General features: G+C 36.5%; 1 protein-coding gene across 40 annotated transcripts in view; it reads left to right on the plus strand.

The window, feature by feature from the left end:
- Positions 1–24,793, plus strand: part of RIMS1 (regulating synaptic membrane exocytosis 1) — a 512,927-nt gene that overhangs the window by 268,453 nt on the left and 219,681 nt on the right. For all 40 annotated transcript variants that reach the window (XM_054557696.2, XM_054557698.2, XM_054557734.2 and 37 more), the window contains 2 exons: positions 18,175–18,515; positions 20,872–21,737. In XM_054557696.2, coding sequence (XP_054413671.2) covers positions 18,175–18,515; positions 20,872–21,737 — 1,207 coding nt within the window. The remainder of the gene's footprint in view (positions 1–18,174; positions 18,516–20,871; positions 21,738–24,793) is intronic.

Genomic DNA, 24,793 nt, shown 5'->3' on the forward strand with positions numbered 1-24,793 from the left:
TGCCTAGGTTTTCTTCTAGGGTTTTTATGGTTTTAGGTCTAACATTTAAGTCTTTAATCCATCTTGAATTAATTTTTGTATAAGGTGTAAGGAAGGGATCCAGTTTCAGCTTTCTACATATGGCTAGCCAGTTTTCCCAGCACCATTTATTAAGTAGGGAATCCTTTCCCCATTGCTTGTTTTTGTCAGGTTTGTCAAAGATCAGATAGTTGTAGATGTGTGGCATTATTCCTGAGGGCTCTGTTCTGTTCCATTGGTCTATATCTCTGTTTTGGTACCAGTACCATGCTCTTTTAGTTACTGTAGCCTTGAAGTATAGTTTGAAGTCAGGTAGTGTGATGCCTCCAGCTTTGTTCTTTTGGCTTAGGATTGACTTGGCAATGTGGGCTCTTTTTTGGTTCCATATGAACTTTAAAGTAGGTTTTTCCAATTCTGTGAAGAAAGTCATTGGTAGCTTGAGGGGGATGGCATTGAATCTATAAATTACCTTGGATAGTGTGGCCATTTTCATGATATTGATTCTTCCTACCCATGAACATGGAATGTTCTTCCATTTGTTTGTATCCTCTTTTATTTCATTGAGCAGTGGTTTGTAGTTCTCCTTAAAGAGGTCCTTCACGTCCCTTGTAAGTTGGATTCCTAGGTATTTTATTCTCTTTGAAGCAATTGTGAATGGGAGTTCACTCATGATTTGGCTCTCTGTTTGTCTGTTATTGGTGTATAAGAATGCTTGTGATTTTTGCACATTGAGTTTGTATCCTGAGACTTTGCTGAAGTTGCCTATCAGCTTAAGGAGATTTTGGGCTGAGACAATAGGGTTTTCTAGATATACAATCATGTCATCTGCAAACAGGGAGAATTTGACTTCCTCTTTTCCTAATTGAATACCCTTTATTTCCTTCTCCTGCCTGATTGCCCTGGCCAGAACTTCCAACACTATGTTGAATAGGAGTGGTGAGAGAGGGCATCCCTGTCTTGTGCCAGTTTTCAAAGGGAATGCTTCCAGTTTTTGCCCATTCAGTATGATATTGGCTGTGGGTTTGCCATAAGTAGCTCTTATTATTTTGAGATACATCCCATCAATACCGAATTTATTGAGAGTTTTTAGCATGAAGGGTTGTTGAATTTTGTCAAAGGCCTTTTCTGCATCTATTGAGATAATCTTGTGGGTTTTGTCGTTGGTTCTGTTTACATGCTGGATTACATTTATTGATTTTCGTATGTTGAACCAGCCTTGCATCCCAAGGATGAAGCCCACTTGATCATGGTGGATAAGCTTTTTGATGTGCTGCTGGATTTGGTTTGCCAGTATTTTATTGAGGATTTTTGCATGATGTGCATCAGGGATATTGGTCTGAAATTCTCTTTTTTTGCTGTGTCTCAGCCAGGCTTTGGTATCAGGATGATGCTGGCCTCATAAAATGAGTTAGGGAGGATTCCCTCTTTTTCTATTGATTGGAATAGTTTCAGAAGGAATGGTACCAGCTCCTCCTTGTATCTCTGGTAGAATTTGGCTGTGAATCCATCTGGTCCTGGATTTTTTTTGGTTGGTAAGCTATTAATTATTGCCTCAATTTCAGAGCCTGTTATTGGTCTATTCAGAGATTCCACTTCTTCCTGGTTTAGTTTTGGGAGGGTGTATGTGTCAAGGAATTTATCCATTTCTTCTAGATTTTTCTAGTTTATTTGCGTAAAGGTGTTTATGGTATTCTCTGATGGTAGTTTGTATTTGTGTGGGATCAGTGGTGATACCCCTTTATCATTTTTTATTGTGTCTATTTGATTCTTCTCTCTTTTGTTCTTTATTAGTCTTGCTAGCAGTCTATCAATTTTGTTGATCTTTTTAAAAAATGAGCTCCTAGATTCATTGATTTTTAGAAGGGCTTTTTGTGTCTCTATTTCCTTCAGTTCTGCTCTGATCTTAGTTATTTCTTGCCTTCTGCTAGCTTTTGAATGTGTTTGCTCTTGCTTCTCTAGTTCTTTTAATTGTGATGTTAGGATGTCAATTTTAGATCTTTCCTGCTTTCTCTTGTGGGCATTTAGTGCTATAAATTTCCCTCTACACACTGCTTTGAATGTGTCCCAGAGATTCTGGTATGTTCTGTCTTTGTTCTTGTTGGTTTCAAAGAACATCTTTATTTCTGCCTTCATTTCGTTATGTACCCAGCAGTCATTCAGGAGCAGGTTGTTCAGTTTCCATGTAGTTGAACGGTTGTGAGTGCGTTTCTTAATCCTGAGTTCTAGTTTGATTGCACTGTGGTCTGAGAGACAGTTTGTTTTGATTTCTGTTCTTTTACATTTGCTGAGGAGTGCTTTACTTCCAACTATGTGGTCAATTTTGGAATAAGTGTGATGTGGTGCTGAAAAGAATGTATATTCTGTTGATTTGGGATGGAGAGTTCTGTAGATGTCTATTAGGTGCACTTGGTGCAGAGCTGAGTTCAATTCCTGGATATCCTCGTTAACTTTCTGTCTTGTTGATCTGTCTAATGTTGACAGTGGGGTGTTAAATCTCCCATTATTATTGTGTGGGAGTCTAAGTCTCTTTGTAGGTCTCTAAGGACTTGCTTTATGAATCTGGGTGCTCCTGTATTGGGTGCATATATATTTAGGATAGTTAGCTCTTCTTGTTGAATTGATCCCTTTACCATTATGTAATGACCTTCTTTGTGTCTTTTGATCTTTGTTGGTGGAAAGTCTGTTTTATCAGAGACCAGGATTGCAACCCCTGCCTTTTTTTGTTTTCCATTTGCTTGGTAGATCTTCCTCCATCCCTTTATTTTGAGCCTATGTGTGTCTCTGTATGTGAGAAGGGTCTCCCGAATACAGCACACTGATGGGTCTTGACTCTTTATCCAATTTGCCAGTCTGTGTCTTTTAATTGGAGCATTTATCGCATTCACGTTTAAGGTTAACATTGTTATGTGTGAATTTGATCCTGTCATTATGATGTTAGCTGGTTATTTTGCTCGTTAGTTGATGCAGTTTCTTCCTAGCCTTGATGGTCTTTACAATTTGGCATGTTTTTGCAGTGGCTGTTTCCCTCTCTCTCTCTCTGTCTTCCTCTCTTTATGCCTTTATATCTATCTGTGTATGTCTCTCTCTTTTCATGTGGTATTGCCTATGTAGGGATGCATTATATTTTTCTTGAAAAATTATAGATATAATTTGAGGTTTATATCCTGTTATCCACTGAGACAATGTACTTTTGCTCCTTGCAGGCAGTAAGAGAAGAGGCAGATTATTTTAATTCAATCAGAGATTGAACAGATGTGAAGCTGGAACCCATGAATATACCTAGATCTAATGAGTAAGGAGAAAAAATGCTGCTAGTAGGGCCGTAAGAGAATAATGAATGAGGAGGCCACCCAAAAGGAACCATGATGGGATGAAGTAATGGTCAAAACTACCAGTAATACAAAGGGAAAAATATCTAAACTTTTCTCTCCTGACCTCTGGTATCCTACTGGTATCTATTATTTGGGAGAATTGGCATCTTAACAATGCTGTTTTTCAGTCATTAAATATGGTATATGTCTGCATTTATTTTGCTCTTTGTATTAATATGTTTGGGTTTCCATAACAAAATACCATAAGCTGGGTAGCTTAAATAACATAAAATTATTTTCTCACAGTTCTGGAGGCTGAGAAGTCCAATAACAAGGTGCCAACAGGGTTAGTTTCTGTTGAAAGCTCTCTTACTGGCTTGTAGTTGGCTACCTTCTCACCGTGTCCTCAGAGGACCTTCCTCTGGGCTTGTGTGAAAAGAGAGCTAGAGAGAGAAATACACAAACACACACACATGTGCACACATACACAGCAAGAGAGAGAGAGAGAGCGAGAGAGAGAAAGACAGACAGAGAGAAAGAGAGACAGACGAACTCCTTGGTGTCTGTTTTTTTTTTTTTTTTGAGAACACTAATCCTATTGAGCTAGGCCTACACCTTTATGACCTAATTTTATTTAAACTTAATTACCTGTTTGTAGTCCCTTCCTCATAATACAGCCGTATTCAGAATTAGAGCTTCAACATACAAATTTTGTAGGGATACTTTTCTCAGCAATATTTTATAAATTTTAGTGTAAATCTCTTGGACATATTTTGTTAAATTTATCCTTACGAATTTTGGTTTTTTGGGTATTTACAAATAAACTGTATTTTAAAAAATTATCTTGCTAGGTAGAACACAGTGGCTCACACCTGTAATCCCAGAGATTTGGGAGTGCAAGGCGGGAGGATCACTTGAGCCCAGGAGTTTGAGACCAGCTTAAGCAGCATAATGAGAGCCCATCTCTATTTAAAAAAAAAAAAAAGTAACTCTCTAATTGTTTGCTTCTGGTGTATGGAAATAAAATTGCTTATGTTTATTGACTTAGTATCTTGCTAATTGCTAAACTAATTTATTAGTCCCAATAGTGTTTTGTAGATTTTTTTAGGATTTCCTACATATACTATCATAACTTCTGCAAAGATGGATTTACTTTTTCCTTTTTAATCTTTATTTATTTTTATTGCTTGATTATATTTGTTATGATTGCTATTACACTGGCGTATGGAGGTTTAAAAAGTATATATATTTGCCTTGTTCCTGATCTTAAGTAGAGAACATTTGCCTTCTATCCTTAAATGTACTGTTAGTGGTAGTTTTTTTTGATGATTACTTTATCATATTGAGGAATTATTCTGAAATCTTTTTTATGTCTAGTTTGTTAAGCATTTTTTCTCATTAAAAGTGTTGGATTTTGTCAATACTTTTTCTTAAATATATATTTATCACACATACACATATATTTTGTATATAAAATATATGTTTATTTTGCATATATATGTGTATATATATTTTGCATTGCTAGGATAAATCTCACTTTGTAATAATGTTTTTATATGGTTATATAGTACTGTATTAAGTTTGGTAATTTTTTTCTTAAATGTTTTTGCTTCCCTGTTTGAGAGACAGTTTTTAATTTTATTTTTAATCATTTTCAAAAATTTGTTGTGTCAGGACTTTAGTATTAGGGCTAAGCTGATCTGATAAAGTGAGTTCAGAAGTGAACGTGGTTCTCCTCCCTCTTTTTAAATAGTAAACTTCAAGTAAGATTGATATCATTTGCTCTTTAAATATGTTTTAAGGAATTTGCCAATGAAGATATTTGGTTCTGGCATTTTCATTATAAATTGGCTTTCAATTATTAATTCAACTTCTTTAATAGCTAAAGGAGTATTCGGGTTTTCAGTTTCTTTTTTGTGTCAGTTTTGATAGTTCAAGTTTTTGAGAAATTATTCATGTTACTGAATTTATTGACATACAGTTGTTCATAATATTCTCTTATTTGTATTTTTAATAATTCTAGGCTCTGTAGTGCTGTCCTTTCTTTGAGTAATTATATTTTCTGTTATTTTTCTTGACCAGTGCTGTGGGATTTTATCAATTTTATTAATCCCTTCAATAAGCAAATTTCTGGGTCCATTGATTTTTTTCTAGGTTTTATTGGTTTTTTTTAGTTTACATTTCATTTATTTTCACTCTAATATTTATTATTTTCTTCTTTATGTAATTTTTGGCAATTTAAAATTTTGAAAGATCTGGAAATGGTATGGATAATTTATTGCAGGAGCAATAAAAGAGGCAAGAACATCAATTAGGATATTGCTATTAGAGATGATGGCCCAAATAAGGCAGTACAATGGGGATAGACATGAGGGAATAAATTTGAGTCATTATGTTCCAGAATCAGAATTAAGAAGATTTGATGAAAGATTGGGGAAAGGGTGTTAGCAGCGGCAAATCCTTATGGGTGTGCAGCAACCTCAATTCTTGCCTTCTTAGATGAAATAATTTGACTGAGGGGCATAAGGCAGATGAAGAGACTAAGGCAAGTTTTATAGCAAGAGTGAAAGTTTATTTAAAAGCTTTAGAGCAGAAATGAAAGGAAATAAAGTATACTTGGAAGAGGACTAAGCAAAGTGACTTGTGAGATCAAATCACAAGTCCCTTTTGGCGTTTGGACTGGGGTTTTATATGTTGGCATACTTCTAAGGTCTTGTGTCAAGTGACTTGTGAGATCAAATCACAAGTCACTTTTGACATTTGGACTGGGGTTTTATATGTTGGCATACTTCTAACGTCTTGTGTCCCTTCTTTCCTGATTATTCGTTTGGGGTGGGCTGTCTGCATGTGCAGTGGTGTGCTAGCGCTTGGGAGGGGAACATGCACAGTGTGTTTACTGGAATTATACGCAATGCTCACTTGAGTTGTTCTTCCTTTACCAGTCTAGCATTCCTAGAGGAAGGCCATATACCGGTTAAACTCTGTCGTTTTGTCTCATAGTGCACATGCTTGAGCACACTCACCCAGCTCCTGAGATCTTAGTTGGAAGCTGCTGATCACTAGTTTCAGGGTTGTTTTTTTTTTTTTTTTTCTAGTGGGAGACTGCCTTTTCCTGGCGCTGGCTGAGATCAATTATTATTTTAGAGAGACAGTTAACAACTTTGCCTGACCATCACCTGATAGTCGCCTGACATTCCTGGTGGTGGTGGGGAGCCCTCTCCTGCCCTGCTTGTGTCTGTCTACTGTAACAAGGGTAGGCTAAGATCAAGTTTTGATCAATATATTGGGTTACTCTGCAGATGGTGGTACTGTTAACTAAAACAAGAAGTACTGGACAAGAAAGTTTTTGAGAAGTGTGATCATTTCTGTTTTGTATATTTTAAGTTTGAGGCTCCTGTGTAACATTTAAGTGGCCATATATAGAAATAAGAAGATAAATGGATTTGGATATTTGTAAAGGTGTCTGAGCTAGAAATTATGATCTTAGAGTCAGCAGTTTATAGTGCAAGGTATTCTTTTTGGGTACAAAATAAAATTGAAATTCTATTTATATTTTTATCTTATTTTAATTTCTACTTCTGCATGTTTTACAATGCAAATACTGTGTTATTCTAATAGGCATGCATAATGCATTACACAAATATTTATTATATAAGCCTTCTCAAAAATATTTTTTCAGAGGGCTTGAGATCAAAAAGTTTGGAAAACTTTACATCCTTCATGAAGCCCATTTAAGTAACAAATGTAGAAGAGCAAGAATTGCGTCCTGTGTAACATCAACATTTAATAAAAGAGTAAAGAAGGAAGATTTTAGCCAGAAATATGAGAAGAGGTGATACAAATAGGAAGAAGGCCAGAAAAGAAAATCGTCACTGAATTTTAGAAACCAAAAATGAGGGATGGTTAGGAATTCCAAATACTCAAAAGAACTTATTAAGATGAGAGTTAAAAAGTTGCACTAAGTAGAATTGGCACTATGGAAGGAATCACTAATGTCCTTGGAAGAAAAGTGTAATTGTAGGGATGAGTCAGATTTCAAAATGGTGGGAAGAAATGAGGTGTGAGAAAGTTGAGAGGCTATGAATTTAGGTTACTTTAACAAGTGGCTTGGTTTTAAGGAGGGTAATGAAAAAAGTGACGAGAAAGAGGAGGTTCAAATTGTTATTACTGGAAGAAAAGTCTTGATTATTTTGTGTACTTTTGTGGTTATATGCCAAGAGGAAAAGAGTAGTAGAGAAGATGAGATTGAAGACTCAGGAAAATAAAGGAGTCAATGATAAGCGAGGTCCTCAATCGGCAGAAAGTATGAAATACAGTGCATGAGTCTATGCATTTACTTTCGATGAATGGAGGACCTGAGATAAGACAGAGAAATAAGGAATGCTGCATATTCAGGTGCTATCATAACACAAAAATTATCAATTGGATCCAAAATACATTTCAGTCGTGTGCTGTCTATCAGAGGTAACACCTCCAACAAAGTAACACAAAAAGATAAACTAAAGGAATGAGAGAACACATTTTGTAAAGATGAGCTAAAAGAGAGCAAAAATTGCAGTAATAGAATTCAAGTCACAAATATTTCACAATTGATTCCCTATATTTTATTCTCAATCAACAACCAAAAGGATCCTATTAAAACCCAAGTTATATCTGGGCATGGTGGCACATACCTGTAATTGCAGCACTTTCAGAGGCCAAGGCGAGCAGATTGCTTGAGCTCCGGAGTTCAAGACCAGCCTGGGCAACATGGCGAAAGCCTGTCTCTACCAAAAAAACACAAAAAAACAAAAATTAGCTGAACGTGGTGCCTGCCTGTGGTCCCAGCTACTTGGGAGGAAGAGGTGGGTGGATCACCTAAGCCAAGGAGGTTGAGGCTACAGTGAGCTGTGATGGTGCCACTGCACTCCAGCCTAGGTGACAGAGTGAGTCCCTGTCTCAAAAACAAAAGATATATGAGATGACTTCTCTCCTCAGAATCTTCCAATGGCTCATCATTACTCATCATAAAAGTCAAAGTCATTGCTATAGTCCCCAAAGACCTACTGGGTCTGACTCATTACTTTACTGAACACATCTTATACGACCTGAACCATCACTTACTCGGCTCCACCTGTGCCTTGAAACCACCAGGTATAAGCTCCACAAAGTCCTTGCCATTTGCTGTTTTTACATTGAGATGCTTTCCTCCAGATACCTGCATAGCTTACTCTTACTCAAATATCACTTTCTCAATGAAGTTTTCTTTGACTAGCCAATTTTATACTGTACTCTACCACCACTCGGAATGTCCAATGCCTTTTTCTTTTGCATTTATTCCTCAGTACTTATCACCATCTATAATACCACATATGTTTACTATTATGGGTTTTTTTCTTTTTTTTTCTTTTTTTGAGTCAGAGTCTTGCACTGTTGCCCAGGCTGGCATGCAAGGGTGCGATCTCTGCTCACTGCAACCTCCGCCTCCCAGGTTCAAGTGATGCCCCTGCCTCAGCCTCCTGAGTAGCTGGGATTACAGGTGCCCACCACCACGCCTGGCTAATTTTTTGTATTTTTAGTAGAGATAGGGTTTCACTATGTTGGCCAGGCTTGTCTCAAACTCCTGACCTTGTGATCCACCCGCCTCAGCCTCCCAAAGTGCTGGGATGAGCCACCACACTCAGCCTACCATTATGTTTTGTTTCTGTCTTTTTTCACTAGAACATAAACTCCGTGGGGAGAAATTTTGTCTATTTTTTTCAGTGCTGCATCCCTAGCACCTAAAACCATGCCTAACACATAACAAGCACCTAAAATATTTGTGGAAATCAAAAATATGTACTGAGTGTATCACTTTATATTGCAAAATAAAATAATATTTATTTACCTTTGGTTTGAAGACACATCAGCAATAAATGTTGTATAATGCTAATAAAAATATTATTGAATGTTTACTATGTGTCAAACACAGTTTTGTATAACTCAGTCCTAACATAGAGTCTGTGAAATCATTATTATTATTTTCCCTATTTTATAAATGAGGATACTGAAGCACAGAGAGAAGATATAAGCTGTCCTAGGTGGGATAATGAGAACGTCAGCAAATAAGGATTCAGGCCCATATATTCTACCTCCAAGGGCTGCTCCTTAACCATGATTCAGTATTCATTGCTGCCTCTTACCTGCCATTACCTACACGGAATCAAGATAATACAAATTTTAGTCATTTACAGAAACAAGAAAAGTGAGTGACAGACCATTAGATAGTGTGTAAAGTCAACTTTGAAATGTAGAAACTTTAAATAATGTAATATAATTCATATTGAATTTATATATATAATACATATATTTATATATAATACATATACATACATATAATATATAATAAATATATATTACATATATGTGTATATCTATACATATATACACATGTATATATGTACACATATATACACACATATATGTACACATATATACACTATATATGTGTGTACCCCAAATGAATACATATATATGTGTACATATATGTACATATATACACATATATGTATATATACATGTATACATACATATGTGTGTATATATACATATATACATACATATGTGTGTGTGTATATATACATATATACATGTATTATATAATACAAATAAATACATATATAATATATAATAAATTTATATTACATATATGTGTGTGTATATATATATACACACACACACACACACCTCCATGGGAAAAAATAATTTTCTTACTGATATTGTATGAATCTGATAGCCCCCCCGAACCTTTCTGATAATGATAAAATAACCATTATAATGCTGATAATGCTTACTTACTATATTTCAGGCACTATGCTAAGCAATTTAGATGTATTATTTCATTTAATTCTCAAAACAACTCAGTGAGATAGGAACTATTATTACCCCCTGTCTATAGATGATGACAATGAGTCTGGGAGGCTTTGCAAGTTGGCCTGAGTGAATTGCAAGCAGGTGGATTGACAGATGGACGTGAGATGAGAACCTAGGCAGTTTAACTCTAGAGATCACTCTTCTTTGCAGGTTGATAGTGAAATGAAATATCCTTCAGTAAACATGTTGAGACGGTTATCTTTGAAAAGAAATCAGTGTAGTTCCCTAACTCTTGTTATACCTCAAAATAGATTCTGAGAGACCAAGAAAGACAATGTAAAATGTTCAACCATATAAATAGTCAATGAAAATGAAAGTGAATATTTATAAAAGCACTTTCTGAGCTTAAGTACAACAGAAGGATTGCAAAGGAAGAGAATAATAGAATAGATGATATAAAATGAAAACCATCTTTATGATAACAGAAAAAAACCAATATGGCAAGCAAAAAAATTTAAAAAAAACTATATCAAGGAGTTAATAAATCAATTAAAATGGTAAGAAATACTATGAATTTAATTGATAAGTACACAAAAATCTGATTAGTTTACATGCTAACAAAAATGGAAAACATTCGAAACAAAGTGTTTACCTTAATGGTACAACTTAAATGAATAAAAAATGATAAAATCATCAGTAAATGGTAAATGATCCAAAAAAATTATTTTTAATCATGTTATGAATATGTTAAAAGATAAATGTATACCATATGTAATACTGCATATAACTATGTAACTGTGTATATGTGGATAAAAGATGAAATAGAAGGCTTATAATAAAGAGCAAAAGTATTTTGACTATTCTTCCCCAGCTTTGTCTATTCATGAGAGACAAGGCACTACTAAGCATTTATATTTGGGCTAATAAACTCTTCACAGCTCATACAGTATTGCAATGACATATAAAAATAAAGGAAGATACTAAAGCACAGAGATGTCATTTGGACACTCCTCTGTCCTTCCACCCAGAATCTCTATTTTGTTTCTTCTATGGTTCACTTCTGCAGCTTAACAGTTATTAACCATAGAGCCAAGCAGTGAATTTAGATTATGCTTCATATTCTACAAATCGGATACCATGACCACTGTCCTACTTGATGGGAAATGTTCTTAGCTTCAAATACAAATGGGTCCTCCCTTTAGCTAAATCCCTTTATCCTATGACATTTTTGTTTCATTTGTTTGTGTTCAAAATCGCACTATGCATTTGATCAATTTGCCTTTTGTGTTGTTGCTGTTGTCTTCTGGTTTATTTAATTTTTGCTCCCAGAATCCTCATTCTAGAGTCTCCATCCTCCTGCTCGAAATTTCTCTCTAGGGTTTCAAAGAGGGCTCTTCATCTTGGGACTTCCCTTAACACTTGCTCTTCTGTGAAAACCATTTGCTTCCTGGATTTCCTCTTTCTTGATAGATTTTGTTTTGCTAACAAGGATATGTGAGTGGTAAATTTTCCAGGTTCTTCCAAATTCTGAAAATTTCTTAAACTGCCTTATATTTGATTGATGGTTTACCTATATATAAAATTTCAGGACCCGTATCATTTTCCCGAAGACTATTGATAGTATTTCTCCCTTGTCTTCAAACATCCAGTATTGCTGATGGGAATTCTCATACCATTCTATTTCCTATTCCTTTCTCTAGGACCCAACATTTTCTTTCTGGAAACTTTCAGGATCTTTTCTTTAGCTTTGTTATATTGAAATTTCATAATGATTTTTATCTTGGTGGTTTCTTTTTCCATTCATTGTATTAATATGCAATGACTTCTCCATTCTGGGAATTTGTTTTCTATTATTTTTGCAACTTTATTCCCCTCCATATTTTGTCCTTTTTTTCTAGAACTTTTATCTCATATTTTTTATTTCATGTGTTTTATCTAACATTTTATGTGTTTTCTTATCTCTTGTTTTTTCGTACATCCTTTCTTTTAAATTCTTTTATTGAGACAATTTTACCATTAATTTTAAAAGCTCTTTTAAGGTTGACATCTGAACACTAATTAAAGGTTATTTTAAGATTTCTTTAAGATATTTCCTGGAATTATCTCTTACTCTTCCAACATTAATTCTTCTCTATGTTGATTTTAGCCTTTCTCTTTAATTTTATAGTTTTTATTTTAATAGTTTAGTGTTCCTTGATTAGCCATATATAGGGGAATAAACAAAAATAAGGCATGAGAATGGATGATTGGGGTGTGTGTTTGTGTGTGCATATGTGGGAGGTGTTTTTGAATGAACAACTGGAGAACCAGCCATTAGGATGGAGAAAACCTACCTGCCAGAATGAGAAAGGCTCTTTGCAGGTCAACAACACCTGTCTGTTTCAGATTTGTGGGAAAGTGGTCATTCTGCATATGGAAAATAAACTTAAAAAAAAAAGACAAGTAGTCATCTGTTTTAATTCTATTTCTCACTTCTCTCCTGCCATAGTATCTGCCATCTAACCTAGATCTTCTCATGGGTTCTGCAGAGAAGATCAGCTCCGTTGTTGGTTACGGCCCTCCTCCATCTGTGATTTGAGCTACAGCTTCCTCCATTTTGTTTCACTTACCACCCTTTTACATACATACACTTAGCAGAAATTCATTGTTATCTCCCTTCCTTGAGATTCCTCTTTTGCTGTGGGGTTTATGGTTCTATTATCTAAATGAATCTCACTGTATTATTTCAAATTTGAAACATTTGTAAGAGTATAGGGTTTGGGGGCATTATTAAGTCATTAGATTTTAAAGCACAGAATTGATATTGTCACTTTTGGGTAACAATTTAGCACCTCTTTTGGGAAGCTATTTTGCAAATTATACAGAGAGCCCCAACTGTTACCACATAGTGATTATATGAGAGGAGCTTTAAATGTGTTCTAAAATTTTACCAAATAATTTGATTTTTCCTAATGTATCCTAAAAAAAGACCATAAATATGAAAAAAAGTTTGATCAACACACTTTTCACTGCAGAGTTCTGTGTTAATGTGAAAAGTTATAAGCAGTTTAAGGGCTAGGTAAGTGATATTCCATCTCTATAGAATATTTTGTAGATATTAAAATGCTTTAGAAACATTTAGAATCATGTAGAAACACTTGTGCTATAATATTAAATATATAAATAGGATATAGAGTTACAGTGGAATCTCAGTTATTTTAAATTTGCACAGAAAATTGTATTAAAATGCTAATAGTAAGACAGTGGAATTGGAAGTGATTTACCCATTAAAAAGAAACATTCTATATCATATTTTTGTCTTTAATAAAACCACATATTTTATAAACTTCCAAAGGGAAATAAATTTATGAAATAGCAATAACAACAATAAGAGACTAAGAGAAACATATCCACATACACCCACCCATTCCCACCCACATACACATTCACACTACAAGCACCAAAGAGAGCTCATTTGTTCTGACATTTACTGTTTTCTACCCTCTCATCTACTTTTGTCAACAAAGTTGAAATATTACCTTGATAATTTTGTCCCCAGTTTCTGCTAGAGTGAGTGCTTACTGAATAGAGAAAGGAAAATGAGCAACTGTAATTGACTATCTCATCTTCTTTTTCATGTTTTTCAAAATGGTACCATAATAATTTTTAAAAACATCCTATATTCATTGAAAATCGATCTTAAAATTTATCTGTAAAAATATCAAATGAAAATTGAATCACAATGTCTTTTTTTAAACCTTCATGCTTATATTTATTCTTTATGTTATAATACTAAATACCTCAGATAGACTCTTATAAGGAAGACATTTGCGTTAATATAAGAATTCTGAGTTGGGTGCAGTGGCTCACGCCTGTTATCCCAGCACTTTGGGAGGCTGAGGAGGGTGGATCACCTGAGGTCAGGAGTTTGAGACCAGCCTGTCCAACATGGTGAAACACTGTCTCTACTAAAAATACAAAAATTAGCTGGGTGTGGTGGCGGGCGCCTGTAATTTCAGCTACTTGGGAGGCTGGGGCAGGAGAATTGCTTGAACCCAAGAGGCAGAGGTTGCAGTGAGCCGAGATCGTGACACTGCACTCCAGCCTGGGCAACAGGAGCGAAACTCCATCCCCCAAAAAAAAAAAAATTATTCTGGACCTCGTCATGAATCACCTTAGTAATATCATCAAGAATAAATCAGGGGCACATTTCTTTTGTTCTGTGTGTCCGGGTCTGTATTTTAATATTTCTTCCACTCGAATACCTTTTTAGTTTTTCTGCCAAACTTGTGGTTTTATCTATGGAATTTTCTGTGTATGTATGGTAGAAAGTGTTGCAATTTTTATTTCTCTGGGTAAAAAATCCCTATGGGTTTTATAAAATAGTTTATTGTACTTCTTAAGAATTAAGAGGAAAATACAATTAAAAATGCAGTTACAGCAAAAGGTCAGAATACAATTTTCAATCCTGCATATTTTCTGATATGTGGCACGGTGTTTCAAAAGTCATGTAACTTCACGATAGTATTTGAATTAAGTTTGTGTGTGATTGCTTAACATCTGTAAATTGTTAAGATAAGTTATTGCACAGGCCTACTTTAGTTTAGATTAGTTTGGAACACATCCCAGGGTATTTAATCAGGGTATAATCCTGCATAGTGCAATTTCTAAAAGGTGTGTTTGTGTGCTTTAAATAAATAGCATTTTTTTGTAGGCAAAGTTACATCTTATCCTCTTTTTTAAAAAAAATCTGTTAAAAATGACTCCCTACCGCACTCTTTTATTATCTATAGCTTCAGGCAAATATAATACTTAATACTGACTTCAAAAAATGTACTGTAGAGGTCTGCAATGTTTGGTATTAACTGTGTTGAAACGTATGACAATATTCTATTGTAATCATATATTTTTCTTTATAACTCATATGAGCAATTTATTTTTTATTTGTAAAATCTGTGGTATGGTTAATTTGTAGAACTGAAAATAGAGACTGGGAGGTGATATTTTGATAAAAATAAATATTTTAACATTGTCACGGTTAATTTTACTTTCAGTTTGGAGGATGGATTGACTACACTTATAGTTAATCTAAAAATACAAATTTAAAAATGTTGTGGTGTACAAGGTAATAAGACATAGGAAAAGTTTGGAATTATACAATATTTTACTAAATGTTAAAAACAGAAAAAAATTAACGAAGCATCACACTTAAATGAATACACAGTATTTTAAGAATAGAATTTAAAATACCTGTGCTGTTTTGACATAGTCACTAATTGTAACCTTTTGAATAAATTGGAAATGAAATTAAATTGTAAAATTCAACTTATTTAATAATAATAAATTGTGTTTCTTTTAATTGATCTGGTAGCAGTTCTGCACATACTCAAAATTTGGAACATGCCCAAATCTGGCAGTTAGTTCTCATTGACCCATTTTTTGTAACGTTTAAAAATGTGAAGCAATCAAAATAAGATTGTGATAATGATTTTTAGAGAATATTCAAATGTAAAATGAAGAGTATCCTTTACCCTTCTATCAGTATTATTGTGCTCCTTTCTGCTTCTTTATTTAGCTTTATTCAATTTTAGAAACTTTGTAATTGTAAATTTGTGTTTTCTGGTTTTTTAAAAACTGCATATTTATCCTAAGTATACCTTGATATTTCTGTAGAAAAGAACCTACTTTATTTTATTTTATTTCTTATTATTTATTTTGAGATGGAGTCTCGCTCTATCATCCAGGCTGGAGAACAGTGGCGGGATCTCAGCTCACTGCAACCTCTGCCTTCCGGGTTCAAGTGATTCTTCTTCCTCAGCCTCCCAAGTAGCTGGGATTACAGGCGTGCACCACCATGCCCGGCTAATTTTTGTATTTTTGGTAGAGACGAGATTTCACCATGTTGGCCTGGCTGGTCTCGAACTCCTGACTTCAGGTGATCTGCTCCCCTCAGCCTCCCAAAGTGCTGGGATTACAGGCGTCAGCCACCACACCTGGCTGAAAAGAACCTACTTTAAATGATGAGTAATAAGTTGCTTATTATTAGTCTAAGAAATACAAATTTAATGTCTTCTTATTTGATGTAAAATAGTCAAAATTTCATACCAATCTTCTTGAATTACATGATTTCAAACTTTCTTATTACGGTCTGTCAGCTAAAGAGACAAAAAACAAACAAACAAAACAAAACCTTCCCACCACACACACGTCCCCTGTCCCCACTCAGGGTTCTGGGCAGAAGAGACTCTGTCACTGACTGTTCATGAAGGTCCTGGCCCTGGAGTATTGCACCTTTTAATGTTACCCTTAATATGTCCATGTTCAAACAATCAGGACTTCTGAGGGACCTACTCAGTAACAGATTTTGTAAAATATACCCTTATTTGGCTAGCACTTAAATTGAAGTTACTTTCCATAAAATCCTTATTTTGATATAGGTTTATGCAATGAATTGTTCGTCTTGTTTGACATCTTAGTAGATGAGAATTCCATAATATTGGTTATAATACTTTGTGTAGATGTTATACCTAACTGCTTTTTTGAACCTAGTACTCTTCATTTGATGACTGGGAAAGTCTAAATAAATCAACTAATCTTCATGAATTTTAAATTTTTTATAGCAAGTATTTCTCTTCGGTCTTAATTTTTCCTATATTATAATTCATTTGAGTTTTCTTGCCTGGAAAGCAGTTTTTAATTCATCTGCAGTATTTTCCTTTTAAAAAAATGTATTACTTTTTTCCTGTCTTTTTCTTATTCTTATTTTAGCTTCATCTTATTCTATGGCTATAGTTACAGTTTTTCCCCATTTATCTGAATATTTTCAGTAGTTCATTTTCTTCATTTGACCTACTAAACAATGCTTCTTGTACTGTTTTCTATTACTTATTAATTAATGTATCTATGATTTATTCATCCTGATACAATATTTTTGAGTACTTGTTGATTGAGTCAGTATTTGTGAAAAGGAAGCCTAGAGTTTGGTAATTAGCTTTTCCTGTGGAGGTAGTTGCTGAAGTAGAAACAAACACAAAACACCTGAAGTGCCTTTGGAGGCATGTAACTGAGGCAGCGATGTAAAGTTACAGTACAAAGAAACAGAGGTACTGAGGATATTTGAAAAGACGGCTTATGGAGCTGTTAGCACCCATCTTTGCCCTGTGACAGCTAGTCATTGCTGCTATTATTATCTTTTATTATGATAATCGTCCTCATTATTACATTCATTTTAAAGGTCATCAAATGGAGAACAGATACATAGGGTTATTTTAAGTGGTGCTACATCTTATAATTTATCAGTGGATATGTTGCTAAATGATGGTTCCCCAATAGCTCTCCTTGGGGAACATTACATTGGAGTGGTCATATATGAATAAACTCAGGATCACATTTATTGCTTTAGTAAATATGTGCATGGAAAATTATATTTTATAGCATAAATAAGCTTAAGGTTAGTTTATTACTAAGATACTAGAGAAAATATACAGATTGACCTTTTTTGTGTGCTTACTTTTTATGTTTGTTTCTTCTATATGAATATTTTTAATATTGCCTTTAATTGTGGATGATTTTTGAAAAGACAGACTTTTAAAAAATATTTGCAAGTACTGAGGTTTATGTATTTACATATTGATTCTGTAGTTCCTGGTAACATTTTTCTTTTTTTTTTTTTTCCTCGTAACGTTTTTCTCATCAGTTAACTACCTTGCTTAGAACATTTTTGCTAACACTCCAGAGTCAATTATAAAAAATATGACAGATATATGGTAAAAGGAAACTCAGAATCATCAAATTAGAAATGCTGAGAAAAAAACTCTACTCTGGCTGCCGAGAGGCTCTCTAGTCTCAGACAAGTCCCTGTCTAGGCATTCATATATTTGACTGTGACTTGTGGGAGGACCATTTTCACAAGAAATTTGCAAGGATAAATATGAAAATGAATACTGTTCTTTTTTTCTTAAATATATTTTAAGATACTGAAAAATTATTTCCAAGAGGGCATAAAAATTTATATTGTTCTTTCTTCTTCAAATAGGTTATGTGGGTATGCAATTTATGTCGAAAGCAACAAGAAATCTTAACCAAATCTGGGGCATGGTTCTTTGGAAGTGGCCCTCAGCAGACAAGTCAGGATGGAACCCTGAGTGATACAGCTACAGGTGCTGGCTCTGAGGTACCAAGAGAAAAGAAAGCACGACTCCAAGAGCGATCCCGGTCTCAGACACCCCTGAGCACAGCAGCTGCCTCCTCCCAGGATGCTGCTCCTCCCAGCGCACCACCAGACAGGAGCAAAGGGGCTGATCCCTCGCAGCAAGCCTTGGGGCCTGAACAGAAGCAGGCTTCATCCAGGTCTAGAAGTGAACCTCCTAGAGAGAGGTAATAGTTCTTTCACCCTGTAAGCAAAAGGCAAGATTTTGCTAGGAGAGCAAAGCCGTTTTCAAGAATTTAACTTCTCTTACGAGGAATATGTGGAAGTAGTACTTCTCAGGCCCCACATGGAAAAACAACAGGCCTGAGGGGCGTTGTCTATCTCTAGAATGTATTCCTTAGGAGACCTTTATTGAAAGCATTTCTTTCATATCACGCACAGATGTAAACATGAACTAAGTCACCCAGCTGAGCTACCAACTTCCAATGATGAACTCAGAAAAGCTCTTAGATCATGTTTCACTTATAAACCTAGCCCTTTAATTACAAGTGTGCTCTGAGGGATGTGACGGGGGAATCTGACCTATCAGAAAGTATGTGGACACATCAGAGAAGTCTTCTTTAAGGATATTTCTTTTATGCTGAGCTCTAAAGAGTGACTTTGGAATTAACCAGAAGGGTAGGATGGATGCTCCAGGTACCTGCATAGGCCATGGCCTGAAGGAACAAGCCCAACATGAGGGCCTCCTAAAGGATAGCTGCTGGCTACAGTGCAAGTAGCAGAGGGAATGTGGGGGAGAAAAGGCTGGTGAGGTAGTGAAGGGACAGGTGACATTTTATAGCTTTTATTGTAGACGAAAGGGAAGCCACTGAATATTTAAACAGGGACGAATATAATCAGATTATTTACTTTGATTAATTCATTCAAAAATGTATTCATGGGCAAACATGAAGCTATGCACTGGGAAAAAGTGTTGACAAAGAAGACAGAGCCCTTATCTTCATGAGGCTTATGATTTTGGGGCCAGGACTTTTGTTAGCACCTAGACTGGGCTTATTGTTTTTGTATGTGTAACCATTACTTGGAGAAAGGAGGCTCCAAGGAAAGCTTTTGAACCTTTTCAAGCAAAGTCCATACAGTAAAAGATCAAGGACTTCAAAGTTAAATAGGTCTGGATTCTAGTCCTGGCTCTGCCACGATAGGCAGTAAAAACTCACTTGCAGGGTTGTGGCAGGTATTAAAAGAGAACATGTGTTCCCAAGCTGGCACATGGTAGGTTTTCAGTGAATGTAGCTATTATTCAAGCCAGTAGTCATGTGTATTTACTACAGATAAACACTGTGCCAGGAACCAGAGGGTATAAAGATGATTAGAACATACATGGTCCCTTTTCTGACAAATCCTAGGGAAGAGACCACACACTATCCTAGGGAAGACAGACACCTAGGCAATTAACCAGGATGCTAATTTGATCAAAACTAGGCAATATGTTTAGTATTTTGAGAGCCCTAGGAAAGAGGAAGTGACTTCTGAATTAAGCTTTATAAGATACTCAGGAGTTGTAGGGGAGCTACACAGCATATAAGAGGGCAGTACCAGAGAATGAGTGTAACTAAGCTATTTGGAGAAAGGATAGAAAGGACACTAGAGATATCTCAGGCCAGGTAGAATTAATAGCATTTGGTGACAAATTGTTGTGGGAGAAGAAAAGACAAAAATACAGAAGCTGCAGTTTGGAACTGGTTGGAAGATGATATCTTTAAATAAGATAGAGAATTTGGAGCTGTAAAGTTTCTAAAGAGAAAAGAGTTCTGTTTTTGACATATAGTGAAAAACTACAAAAATTTCAAGAACGAGGGCTGAATAGATACTTTTTGTTCTGACTTTTTAGTTAAAATTTGAAGAAGATTGATAGGGACAAATACCTTTACTAATGATATAAATTCATAGGAAAGCAATGAGGAATTGGGAGGTACAGGAGCAGGAAGAGAGGTGGCCGGTGTAAAGAGCTGGGCAACTTCAGGGAGAAGCAAGATTGAAAGAGACACTGTTTATTTCTTTTAAATTACTGAAGAATTCTTGACCATATTTTGTACTGTCAAGGAGTTAGAAACAGAAAATTAAAGGTAGAGATGAGAAAAAGTATAATTAGTAGAGCAAAGAATCAGAGACACTGGAGAACTCCTTCCATTTGCATGACACTCTACCCTTTCATAAAACATCTTCACAGATGGTGTCTCTAATCCTCACATGAACCTTGCAAGGTAAGTATTTTTCAGCATTTCAAGAAAAGTAAATTGATTCAATGTAAACTTCTAACAAGAGCAACTATGCTTCAGTGAGCTGCTAAATGTAGTACAAGCATCACACTCTTATGAAAACTATATTTGGTAATAATATGTGTTCCCATTAGATCCCTTACCTTGTAAAATTCCAACATCCTTACAGTTCCACCTTCAGATCCAAATCCCTATAACTAATTATTGTAACTGAAATGATTTAAGACTGGAATGAGAAGAAAACATGTTTTTTATGTCTAGTCTTTATAAATTGCTCTCCTTGACGTTCCTTTGTATATCATAGAAAGAAGACCCCAGGGCTTTCCGAGCAGAATGGCAAAGGAGCACTGAAGAGCGAGCGGAAACGCGTTCCAAAGACCTCAGCGCAGCCCGTGGAGGGGGCCGTCGAAGAACGGGAGCGCAAAGAAAGGCGGGAAAGCCGAAGGCTTGAGAAAGGGCTATCACAGGATTACCCAGACACGCCGGAAAAACGGGATGAGGGCAAAGCGGCGGATGAGGAAAAGCAAAGAAAAGAGGAGGACTATCAGACCAGGTACCGCAGCGACCCGAACCTGGCTCGGTACCCGGTGAAACCGCCGCCTGAGGAGCAGCAGATGCGCATGCACGCCCGGGTGTCCCGCGCCAGGCACGAGCGGCGCCACAGCGACGTGGCGCTCCCGCGCACCGAGGCGGGCGCGGCGCTGGCGGAGGGCAAGGTCGGCAAACGCGCGCCGGCGGCGGCCAGGGCCTCGCCGCCGGACTCGCCGCGGGCTTACTCGGCTGAGAGGACTGCGGAGACCAGGGCGCCCGGCGCCAAGCAGCTAACGAACCACAGCCCGCCGGCGCCCAGACATGGGCCGGTTCCCGCAGAAGCCCCGGAGCTCAAAGCCCAGGAGCCCCTCAGGAAGCAGAGCCGCCTGGACCCCAGCTCGGCAGTCCTCATGCGGAAGGCCAAGCGCGAGAAGGTGGAGACCATGCTGCGGAACGACTCTCTGAGCTCAGACCAGTCCGAGTCGGTGCGGCCGTCCCCGCCCAAGCCGCACCGGTCCAAGAGGGGCGGCAAGAAGCGGCAGATGTCGGTGAGCAGCTCTGAGGAGGAGGGCGTGTCGACGCCCGAGTACACCAGCTGCGAAGACGTGGAGCTGGAGAGCGAGAGCGTCAGCGAGAAAGGTAAGGGGGCGGCGCCGGCCGTTCGGGGACTTCAGCCAGGTGCAGAGGCGCGGGCAGAGGTGCAGGTGCTAGGTGAGTTGCTGGGTTCAGCATTGAGGCTGGGAATGCTCACAGATAAGATAGCGTTACCGCCAGTGGAAGGTCTTATTTTTATTAATTTAATTTTATTGATTGATTTGTGGGATTTTAAAACACAACAAGCTCCAAATTTAGGCTACAAAAGTTCTTGGTGATTTTGCGTCCTGTCATTCTGGTAAATTTGGTATGCGGTCTAATATTTTTAAGATATTATTTTAGAGTGGATTTATTATTCTGTGAAAAACAATTTGTTTGCTAGAAAATGAAAATTATGCCTTATAAAGGAAGTAGACATTAAAAAAAACCACATCAGTTATGTAATATTCCAGTTGCAAAGGTAGTTTTGTTTTTCAAACTTCAAATTAATCTTTCTCACAATTTGTGAACAGATTACAGTTTATTCTTGAACAATACGGATTTGAACTGCATGGGTCCACTTATATGTGGATGTTTTTTCAATAAATATACTGGATTTTTTTTTTTTTTTTTGAGAATTGCAGCAATTTTAAAAACTTGTGGACGAACCGGGTAGCCTGGAACTATTTTAAGAAAATAAGAAAAAGTTAGGTATGTCATGAATGCATACAATGTATATAGATACTAGTCTGTTTCATCATTTGCTACCATAAAATGTACATGAATCTATTATAAAAAGTTAAAAATAAAACCTTAAACACACACTTATAGACTGTACATGGCGTCATTTGCAGTGGGAAGAAATGTAAATATGTAAACATGCGGTATTAAATCATAGCTGCATGAAATTAACTAGTGCATACTGTATTACTATAATAATTTCCTTAGCCTCTTCCAGTGATTTTAGTGTTGCGAGCACCACTTTAAAATGCCCTGTGATGCTTATCATCTCCCTTTGAGCAGCTTCTTTCTCCAGTAAATTGCGTGGTATCTTGTGGTTCTCACTTATTTTTTGTGATGTTTAGTGTGATACCATTAACTTTGAATAATACCATGAGACCCATACAGAGTGTCATTAGTGACACTAGAAGCGCTCCCAAGAAGCAACGTCATGACATTATAAGAAAAAGTTGAATTGCTTGATGTGTACCGCAGATTGAGGTTTGCAGCTGCAGTTGCCCACCATTTCAAGATAAATTCAACCAGTGTAAGGACTATTGTTGAAAAAGAAATTTGTGACGCTGTTGCTGCAGCTACGTCAGCAAGAGCAAAACCCTTGTACTTTTTGTGAAAAACTTTTATCTTGCCTTAAAAATGCAGCTTTTATGTGGCTGCAGGATTGCTATAAAAATGTGTATCTATAGACTGTAATGTTAAGAAAAAGCAGAGTCATTATGTAACAAAGCAGAAGGATAGTCAAAGACCTAAAGCTAGAGAATTTAATGCCGGAAAAGGATGGCTTGATCATTTAAGGAAGAGGTTTGGCTTTTAAAAAATGTCAAAAGTAGAAGCAGCTTCTGTGGACCAGCAGAGATGAGTTCTAGATGCCATTAAGAAAATTTTTGAGGAGAAAGGGTATGTGCCTGAACAGGTTTTTAATGCAAGGTGCTTTATTCTGGAAAAAAAAAAAAAAAGTGCCAAAAAGGACATTTAGTAGTAAGGAAGAGAAGCAAGCACTAGTATTTAAGGCAGGAAGGGTTAGGCTAGCTCTACTGTTTTGTGCAAATGCAGTAAGGCCTGCCTCTATGTATAAAGCTGTTAACCCCCTGAGTGTTGAAGGGAAAAAATAAACAATAACTGCCAGCCTTTTGGTTGTACAAGAAGGCCTAGACAAGAGTTATTTACCTGGACTAGATACATGGATGTTTTGTCCCTGAAGTCAGGAAGTACATTGCTAGTAAGGGACTGTCTTTTAAAGTTCTTTTTATATTGAACAATGCCCCTAGCTACCCAGAACCGCATGAGTTCAACACGAAAGGTGTTGAAGTGGTCTACTTGCCTTCAAACACAAAGATTCCAGTTTGGCTTCTGGACCTTAAAGGCTCATTTCACATAGTACTGTATGGACAAGATTGTAACGCTGTGGAAGAGAACCCCGATAAATAGAATATCATGAAAATCTGGAAGGATTACACCACTGAAGATGCCATCGTTGTTATAAAAAAAAAAAAACATGAAAGCCATCAGACCCAAAAGAATTCATTCCTTCTAGAGAAAACTGTATCAGATGTTGTGCATGACTTCACAGGCAAATCAAGGAAATCATGAAAGAGATTGTGGATATGATGGAAAAAAAAAGGTGTGGGGTGAAAGGTTTCTAAATATAGATTCCAGAGTTAATAGACACCACACCAGAGGGATTAACAGAAGATAACTTGATGGATGAGTGCTTTTTAAGCAATGACAGACACTAAGGAAGAAGATGTAAAAGAAGCAGTGCCAGAAGACAGATTGACATTAGACAGTCTGGTAGAGAGTTCCTGTTGTTCAGGACTCCTTTTGACTTCTTTTACCACATTGATCCTTCTATGATAGAGACAATGACACTAAAGCAAATGGTGGAAAAAGGATTGGTACCATACAGAAACATTTTTAGAGAAACAAAAAAGCAAAAATGTCGGACAGAAATTACTATGCATTACCATAAAGTTACACCAGGTGTGCCTGCCTCTTGTGCTTCCCCTCCTATCTCCTCCACCTCTTTTGCCTCTGACATCCAGAGACAGCAAGGCTCTTTTTCCTTCTCCTCCTCAATGTGAAGACGATGAAGATGAAGACCTTTAGGATGAAGACATTTTTGGTGATCCACTTTTACTTAATGACTAGTAAATATATTTTCTCTTCTTTATGGTTTCCTTAATAACTTTTCTTTTCTATTGCTTACTTTATTTTGAGAATAGAGTATATGATACATATAACATACAACATTTGTGTTAATTGACTGTTTATGCTATCAGTAAACAGTAGGTTCCTGTCAACAGTAGGCTATTAGTAGTTAAGGTTTTCTGAAGTCAAAAGTTATACTCAGATTTCTGACTACTTGGGGGTCAACCCCTAACCCC

This window comes from Pongo abelii, chromosome 5, assembly GCF_028885655.2.
Source record: "Pongo abelii isolate AG06213 chromosome 5, NHGRI_mPonAbe1-v2.0_pri, whole genome shotgun sequence".
NCBI lineage: Eukaryota > Metazoa > Chordata > Mammalia > Primates > Hominidae > Pongo > Pongo abelii.